This window comes from Hippopotamus amphibius, chromosome 1 (assembly GCF_030028045.1).
Source record: "Hippopotamus amphibius kiboko isolate mHipAmp2 chromosome 1, mHipAmp2.hap2, whole genome shotgun sequence".
Taxonomy (NCBI): Eukaryota; Metazoa; Chordata; class Mammalia; order Artiodactyla; family Hippopotamidae; genus Hippopotamus; species Hippopotamus amphibius.
In genome coordinates, this window is record NC_080186.1 from 128,588,203 (window position 1) to 128,596,568 (window position 8,366).

Consider the following 8,366-nt stretch of genomic DNA (forward strand, 5'->3'; position numbering starts at 1 on the left):
GCCTCCAGCCCCAGGAGGAAAAGACAACCTCTCCCAGAATGCTTTTGCAACCTCAGTCCTTTTTGATCCTTGAACAAACCTGTGAGATAGGGATTCTGTTGGTCTATCATATAGCCACCAACACCCAGAGGGGAAGTAGCTTGGAGGAAAGAGGCGAGACCAGAGGTTCCCAGAGGGGGCTCCCTCTATACATGGGTCAGGGGGCTGGTGAAGGTAGCCTCTGCTGGAGCCCTTCCCTGGGATAGGTCAGGACCCTCTCCCTCTTTCAGCTGTGGATTTGGGAGAAACAGTCAGTGACTACACCTTCTTCCCCTTCAAGAGACGCTGCAAACAGGCTGTGTTCAAGCCATCATGACCTCAACAGTGTTTAAACGATTTAATTGGCAACTGTATTAGTTTCCCAGAACTGCCATAAGAAAGTACCAGAGCGCCTGGCACAGAACAACAGGACTTCACTGTGTCACTGTTCTGAAAATCATAAGCCCAAAATCATGATGGCAGCAGGGCCACAATCCCTCTGAAGGCACTAGGGAGGGATCTGTGTTCCTTGGCTTGTACATGCATTACTGCAATCCTGAGTTCATCTTCATTCATGTTGCCTGCTCCCTGTACGTGGCTGTTTTTGTGTCCAAATTTCCCTTTTGTGTAAGGACACCAGTCATATTGGATTAGGGACCACTTTACTGACCTCACTTTAACTTGATTACCCGTGAAAAGACCCTACTCCCAAATAAGGTCACTTTCTGAGGTACTGGGGTTAAGACTTCAATGAATATTTTTTTGGCGGGGAGTGACACACAACATCAGGAATTCAAAATAGTGGCCATCCTCTCTAGAAGTGCCATAGTCCTTACCACTTCATATCTGTTCCTTGTGGAGGCCAAGCAGTACACCACACAATGTACTGTTTTACATTTATAATCTCTGTCTTACAGCTGAAAGACCATGTGGGGGCAAGAAGCTTAGCTAGGCTTAGTCATACAGCTGGTGTTGAAACAGCTGGAGTCACGGATGGAAGGAACCTAAATCTGAATCAACACTTTAGGGCTGACTGCAGACCAGGAACACCTGTTTGAGACTTTACATGAATGAGAAACTCATGAGTTGCCTCTATTCTAGAGTTTGCTCAGGTCCCCAGCCTCCTTTTTCCCTTAACCATAAAACACTAGGTGCTGCCACAAAGCACTGGCAAGCTTTGGGATTATGCTCTGTGCTCTTTCCGTTACACCAAGCTGCTCCTCTAAGCCTCAGTTTCCCTTTCTGTAACCTGCATCAAGAACCAAGCTGAGATGATCTAGATCAGTGGTGCCTCAGGAAGTGGGATCAGGGTTAAGAGCAGAAGCGGAGGGCAGAGCGCCCTGCCTCTGACAACCATGACAGCCCTCATGTGAAGGAAGGTTTTCTACTGAAAGTTCGAAAATTGTTGGAAAGATCAGTTTTTTGTTTTGTTTTTTCCATATAACACCACTGTAGAGACTCTACCTTTAATAAGTACCCCAGGGTGATTGTTACCAGGAAAACTTGGGAATCAGTAGACTATCGCATTTCTAAGAGCCCCTGCAGTCTTTAGTCTGTCTTCTCCTAAAACCAAAGACCAGGAATCATGGCGGTGAGACTGAAAATGAATTCACCAAACTACAAGTGGGTCGGAGTTTATTAGTAGGGAGTGGAGAAGGTGCTGCACAAATAGAAGTATGCAACACAAACTGAACCGAACCTCAGATTCCTGAAAAAAATCTGTCGGTTACACAATTGGCTACTTCTGCCCCCACTGATACATGGGCTCGTCAGGGGAGATGAGGGAATAATTCCAGTGGCGGGTCCGGTGGTTGCTCCTGGGTCTGGGAACGATCTCCGTGGAGTTTTCAAGGCCAGGCCACCGGCTCAAGGTCGAGATTTCAGAGTGGATGCAGCCAGACCCACCAAGATGGCTACGACCGTGAAGCCCTGGGCGGCGATCCGAGTGCGCATCATGAGCTGGGAGCGCTGGCTCTGTCCCCGGTGGAAGCAGTAGAGGCCGTAGGTGAGGGCGGCCGCTGTGCCCAGGCAGCCTGAAGAGGCGACAGAGCTGGTGGGATAGTGGCAGGTCCGGCCCTGGAGGGCCCTCCCCGCTTTGGGCTTCCCTCCCCGCCCCACAAGGTCAAGATCTCTAAACAGCAGCCGGGGAGAGGGAGGTATCGGGTGGGGACAAGGTGGGAAGGGTTGGCCGAAGCGGGGGTCCTCCGAACCAGAGTCCGCCCCTTCCGGCTCCTGCTCCAATCACGTTCGCCCCTCACCGCCAGGCCCCTTGGTTACATCTCTGGTCCACTCGCATTCCGGTCCCCCCTTGGCGTCCCCGGTCCTTCCCTATTTCACTCTCCTCTACATCACTGTCCTCTCGGCCTACAGTTCCTACCGCGCCCGCTTGCTTACCTATGGGTACCATTGGGTTCTCGCGGGTCTTACGAAGAAACTTTTCCTTGAAGCTTTCCGAAGGGCTGTATACACTGGGGCTAAAGCCCTCAATGACTGGGGGCTGCGAAGGTTCAAAAGGTGCCTCCGGAGTGACAGGGCCAGGAGTCTCCATGTTTCAGGCAACAGCGGTAAGAGAAAATCCGGACGCTAAACCCCGCCTCCTGATGAGGTCATCAAAGGGTGCTGGGGAGGACTTTGCTGAGCGTTATACGCAGGCGCAACCTCTCATGGCATTCTGGGAGTCGTAGTAATCAGCACGCTGTTGCTGAGAGGAGGACTACATTTCCCAAAAGCCGCGCGCTCACTAGCCGGAAGGAGTCGCTACACGAGGCACTTGGAGCGAGAGGCACCGGGTCTGTGTTCTCTGTGCTGTGGTCTGCGCGATGCCCAAGGCCAAGGGGAAGACCCGGAGGCAGAAGTTCGGTTATAATGTTAACCGAAAGCGTCTGAACCGGAATGCTCGACGCAAGGCAGCGCCGCGGATCGAATGGTGAGGGGACCAGGGTTCAGGAGGCCTGGGGCCTCGGCCGGGACGGCGGGCGAGATGACAGTTCCGCGATCGCCCTCTCTTTTCCCGTAGCTCCCACATCCGACATGCCTGGGACCAGACCAAATCTGTGCGGCAGAACCTGGCCGAGATGGGTTTGGCTATGGACCCCAACAGGGCGGTGCCCCTTCTTAAGAGAAAGGTACTGACATGGTAGGGTCCTGTCCCTTGCCCTCCGCCCCGCGCCCTACTTAGCTGGGTTTCGGAACTTAATCCTGGCCTCACGCCCTCCCTGGATTTGCGACTTCCGCACAGCCAAGTCCGCCAGGCTGTACTGACTGTGGTTGAGGGTTCCTTTACGGTCTCCCTCATACTCCCTCCCCAGCACACATTGGACCTGGGTTGGAGCTTCCCCTTTCCTTCTGCACTCACTTTTTTCCTCTGAAATTAAACTGTTTGGGTCCCTTGCCACCTCAGCGATATTTTCCAGGATTTATCTTTTTCTGCCCTTAACTTTCCTAATAAGGAGTTTGGAATCTTTACTTACGGTTTCTTACACCTTTCTTCAGTTATCCAGTCATCCTTGGTCTGAGGCTTTCCTAGGGCTAGTTTCTGCCAGGGCTAGTTTCTCCTGAATAATTCTTTTTCTGGACCACTCAAAAATGGCACCCCTTTTCACTCAGTAACTTCTTTCCTGCTTTATTTAAATTAATTGGCACTTGTAAATACTTGATGGAATATTATATTATATATGTTTATCTGTTTATTGCCTGTGCCTCTTTTCCCCAACATAATCTCCTTGGGGACAAGAACTTTGGGTTCCACTCACTACTAAATCCCCAGTGGTGCTTAGGATGCGACTAGTGCTCAATAAATAGTTAACCTAGTGAATGGGCTTGCTGATTGGATTTGTCTCATTGCCTTCAGGCAGGTTTCTTTTTATCTCTTCGTGTCAGAAGAAAATGACACTACTGTTTCGTGAACAGTTGTGAAGCTATAGCCAAGCACTGTCAGCTTGCTCCTCTGCATAAAAGATGTCTGACACCTCTCCCTCGTTGTAAAGTATAAAGTGCTTTCATGCACACTGTTTCATTTGATAATCACCCAGTGAAGCGAGGCAGGCAAGGGCTGTTGTGTCCCATTTTATAGATAGGTATAGAAAGATGAATTGCTTACTTGAGCCTCTTGGGAACCACGAAGCTTCCAGGGCATTAGTTGTTTTTGTCATCTATTCTTGCCTGACCTTGTGGAGGGATCCTTATGGTAATGCAGTTGTGTTGGGATGGGCAGGAGCCTTTCGAATTTTCCCTCATCCGGGATCTTTCCCTGTGTCTACTGGTCTCACGGTCTCTTGTTCTCTGCAGGTAAAGGCCATGGAAGTGGATGTAGAGGAGAGGCCTAAGGAGCTTGTGCGGAAACCCTATGTGCTCAATGGTGGGTGTGGGCCACATTCCTCCAGGTCACCATCCTGCACAGTTAGAGCTGGAAAGGGCCCTCAGATGGTCTCATTTTACAGATGGAGAAACTGAGGTTCAGAGGGAAGAAGTGAGCCGGTCCAGGGCTCAGCTCGCAGAGTTAGGACTGTGTCCTGGCTGAGGCATTTGCAGTCTACTGACTAAGCTCCAGTGTGTGAGGGAGGTCAGAGGTGTTCAGGGAGGATGTAACCAGTGCCTAAGAGGGTAGAAGAGAAAACATTAAGTCTCAGGCACACATTCAGCTTCTCATGACTTGAAGGATGAACAGATTTTTTAGAGATTCTACCATGTAATCTTTCCAGTGATAAATCCAATGTTATATATATTGAGGCTATAGAGACTGAATATTAAAACAGAAGAGGGTAAATTCTGCAGGGAAGCAGGAATACTCTGGAATTCTCTACCCATCCTTCCTCTTTCCTGTCTGAGATTTTTAACAGTTCTCCTGACGGTTAAAGTACTTAAATGACCAGACATTTGATATAGAATTCTGTGAGTTCCTGTCTGTAGTCTATTTTAGTGATTCTAGTAAGAGTTACTGCACAGGACTTTCTGTACAAAATCATGTGTACTTACTGTAGTCAAAGCCTCATCTTAAAAAGTTTTACTTGTAATTCTTTAAAAAATTTTTAACTGTGGTAAAGAAAAAACATAAAATTTATCATCTTAATCATTTTAAAACGTATAGCTCAGCGTGTTACGTATATTCACACTGCCATGCAACAGAAACATTTCATCTGAAGATGAAAGACTGAAATTCTTTACTCCTTGAAGAGTAACGCCCCATTCTCCCCTCCCTGCCACCCATGGTAACCAAGTCAAAGATAATTTTGACTATAGCACTGTAACCCCGGATAAGATTTGACTACCTCACTTCTGTGAGGCAGGTATTTTTCTCCCTTCATAGATGAGGAATGGGGGAGTATTTGCCTAGCTGCTCTAGGAGAAGCTTGGCTTTTCCCCTCACATAGAGCAGAGAGATGCCCCACTTCACTTATTGTTATTAACACTTCAAGAGGTTCTCAGTTTTAGAGCTGGAAGGGAGCCCTGTCCCGTGGACAGGCAATGTCATCTTCATCTCTGTCCCCGGGACCTGGCACTAAGAGGTTTTTAGTTTGGCGCCTGCCTTTCATCCACCTGCGGCCCAAAGAGAGGTGACTTGCCTTTCAGGTCGTTGCCATACTGATAGATACTTGTGCCACAGGCAGAGTGTGGGACCTGAGGGGCTAAAGAGGAAATTTCTAGCACTGGATTTGGAGAGGCAACGCTCATCAGATGGCTGGTGTAGCAACTCTTGTGGCTTGGGAGTAAGTGAGCAGCTCAACTTGTGCAGGAGGCGAAGTCTCATTCCCTGTCTCTGGGCTTCTCTCAACCCAGACCTGGAGGCAGAAGCCAGCCTTCCAGAAAAGAAAGGAAATACGCTATCTCGGGATCTCATTGACTATGTTCGCTACATGGTGGAGAACCATGGGGAGGACTATAAGGTGAGTGGCTTGGGCCTGGCAGGAGGAACCACTTGGGCTCTTTGGGAAGATACCCTGGACCATTCAGGGTCCAATCTACTAGGCTAGTGCCTGTTTCCTGAGACTGAGTGGAAACAAAGGGAGGAAAGAGACCCTAAGAAAGGGATCCCATTGACAGAATACTTGTAATTGGATAGACTGAGTGGCCTGTGGTTTATATCCCACTCATACTGTTTTGCTTGCATGGTATTTTTAATGAACTAGAGGTGACCCCTGAACAACTTGAGAGTTTATCTGTATAATTTATAGCCAGTCCTCCAAGTCTGTGGTTCCTCACATCTAGGGATTTAACCAACCATGGACCATGTGGTGCTGTAATATTTACTACTGAGAAATATCCATGTAGAAGTGGACCCCGGCAGCTCAAATCTGTGTTGTCCAAGGATTAACTGTAGTTGCCATTTTAATTATGGGAAGTATCAAATAAAAGTCCTTACTTTTGGCTTCTCTTAAAAACCCGAAGATCTGGCTACACTGGACCCCCGTGCCCAGGTGGGATCAGTTGGTGATGGATGGAGAATGAGCTACTCAGCTGGTCCCAGCTCCTTTCTAATCCCTGAGGGCATTTGTACCCATTTCCCCACATACACTGTGGCTTTTGAGGTGAGGAATGTGAACCTCGGGGATGGGAAGTAGCTTGCCCAACTCAGGGCTAGGATTTGAACCTTGCCTCTCCAGCCTTCTTCAAGTGGCTCTTCTCCCTTCTTAGGCTATGGCCCGGGATGAGAAGAATTACTATCAAGATACCCCAAAACAGATTCGGAATAAGATCAACGTCTATAAGCGTTTTTACCCAGTGGAGTGGCAAGCCTTCATCGATTCTTTGCAGAAGAATAAGATGGAGGTTCAGTGACTGGTTTACGCCTGCCCCAGGTTGAGGCTTCCTCCTGGACCAGAGAAGCTGGAGCCAGGGTTTAAGGCAAGGAGGGGTACGTGGCTACAGATGAGGCTAGCCGAACCCCATGGAATCAAAAGGTTATTACACACACACACACACACACACACACACACACACACACACACACACACACACACACACACACACACACACTCTCTCTCTCTCTCTCTCTCTCTCTCTCTCTCTCTCTCTCTCTCTCTCTCTCTCTCTCTCTCACACTTTCCTTTGGGGAAGGCACTGTCTCCCAGAGCCTCTAATTTATGTTCTTCTGGAGTCTGGGAAAAGCCAGAACCTGTTATTTTCAGAGTGGGTGGTTTGTTTGAATATAGTCTGTGTACAATAAAATACAGTATTTTGCTTTTCTGATGGTTTTATATTTGCCCCTCCCAGCTAAGCCCTGGGGCTGCCCCTGCAAAAACCTACTTAACCAAAGTGAAGAGCCCATTCAGCCCTTTTTTGCTCCACATTCACATACCCTCCTAGGCACAGCCTCCCTCCTCTTCTCCCCTGTTCTGGTCCCACTATTCTCTGTCTTGGTTTCCTGCATAGCAGTTCCACTAACACTTCTACAGAAGCCTGCTAGGAACCCTGGGCTGCTTGGGAGGGCCCTCCAGTACTTGCCCCTCCCAGGCTGGGGGCTGGTGGACGGGTTCTCCATGGCCCTGGTCTGAGGCCAGCTGTGGCTTGAGTGCTAGAGGGTAAGGAGCTATACAGCTGCCTTCTGGTCTGCCTTCAAGTGAGCTGCCTTTGCTGCCTGTCTTTCCTGAAGGGAGTCTGAGGCCCCCAAACCTGCTTTCTGAGACCATCTGGGGGACTGCTGGATACCACTCTGCTGTGTGCCAAGCACTGGGCTACACACTGCATGGCCATTCCTTGGGGCCAGGCCTGGCAAGACTGGTATGTAGCAGGATCACAGACAGGGTGTGGGGTGGGTGCTGGGCATTTTCTTGATATGTTATCCTCAGCTATTAATTCAGAAACCCTTTGTTCCTAAGGTTTCTCCTTAAAGCATGTAAAACTTGTCTCTTCTCACTGCTCTTGAAAAGAAGGGCTTAGTGTTTTTACATAGAACATTTCACGTAAAATCCTGTAAGGTTGTGTGGTTTTATCCTCATCTTCGAGGTAAGGAAACAGGCTTGAGAGGCGTTAACGTGGGGTTTGAAGTCAAGTCTGTCTGAAGACTAAGCCTAGACTTTTGCTTGCTGACCTTTTTGGCCCCTGAAGGCAACCCACCTGTCCCACACCATTAAGGCAGGCTGGAAGCTCGACAGAACCCCCCCCCATAGGATCTGGCTGCTAGACTCCAGCAGGACCGGCCACTGTGAGCACTGCGAGCAGGGCCTTCAGGATCAAGTCTGCAGCAGGGCTCCTGGGGGCCTTTGTGACTGGCCTCCTAACTTCTGTCCTTCAGAGTATTCCAAATTCAGGCCTTTGACCAGGCTGGGCTTTTAACCTTGTTTCTTCACCCACTTCAGGTGCCAACTTTAGGAGGCCTTCCATACCACTGTCCTCTGCCCCCAGGCTGTGAA

General features: G+C 49.2%; 2 protein-coding genes across 3 annotated transcripts; one reads left to right on the forward strand and one right to left on the reverse strand.

The window, feature by feature from the left end:
- Positions 1-1,614: 1,614 nt before the first annotated feature.
- On the reverse strand, positions 1,615-2,625 carry HIGD2A (HIG1 hypoxia inducible domain family member 2A). Its single transcript, XM_057728621.1, has 2 exons — positions 2,413-2,625; positions 1,615-2,051 (listed from the first exon to the last, which is right to left on the reverse strand). The coding sequence occupies exons 1-2, from the start codon at positions 2,564-2,566 to the stop codon at positions 1,885-1,887; spliced, it is 321 nt and encodes a 106-aa protein (XP_057584604.1). The 5' UTR covers positions 2,567-2,625; the 3' UTR covers positions 1,615-1,884.
- Positions 2,626-2,741: 116 nt separating this feature from the next.
- On the forward strand, positions 2,742-6,952 carry NOP16 (NOP16 nucleolar protein). Of its 2 annotated transcripts, XM_057728603.1 has the most exons (5): positions 2,745-2,944; positions 3,035-3,143; positions 4,306-4,375; positions 5,794-5,900; positions 6,649-6,926. In XM_057728603.1, exons 1-5 carry the CDS (start codon positions 2,838-2,840, stop codon positions 6,790-6,792), a joined length of 537 nt encoding a protein of 178 aa, XP_057584586.1. In that variant the 5' UTR covers positions 2,745-2,837; the 3' UTR covers positions 6,793-6,926. The 2 variants fall into 2 exon arrangements, with proteins under 2 accessions (XP_057584591.1, XP_057584586.1); XM_057728608.1 differs by lacking the exon at positions 4,306-4,375 and having other exon boundaries at positions 2,742-2,944; positions 6,649-6,952.
- The last annotated feature ends 1,414 nt before the right edge of the window (positions 6,953-8,366 follow it).

Excerpts from the sequence above, each read along its gene's own strand:
- HIGD2A (XM_057728621.1), bottom strand. The coding sequence starts at position 2,566 with ATGGAGACTCCTGGCCCTGTCACTCCGGAGGCACCTTTTGAACCTTCG. Across the intron at positions 2,052-2,412 it reads GAACCCAATGGTACCCATAG|GCTGCCTGGGCACAGCGGCC; the intron begins GTAAGCAAGCGG and ends TCGCCTCTTCAG.
- NOP16 (XM_057728603.1), top strand. The coding sequence starts at position 2,838 with ATGCCCAAGGCCAAGGGGAAGACCCGGAGGCAGAAGTTCGGTTATAAT. Across the intron at positions 3,144-4,305 it reads TGCCCCTTCTTAAGAGAAAG|GTAAAGGCCATGGAAGTGGA; the intron begins GTACTGACATGG and ends TGTTCTCTGCAG. Across the intron at positions 4,376-5,793 it reads GAAACCCTATGTGCTCAATG|ACCTGGAGGCAGAAGCCAGC; the intron begins GTGGGTGTGGGC and ends CTCTCAACCCAG.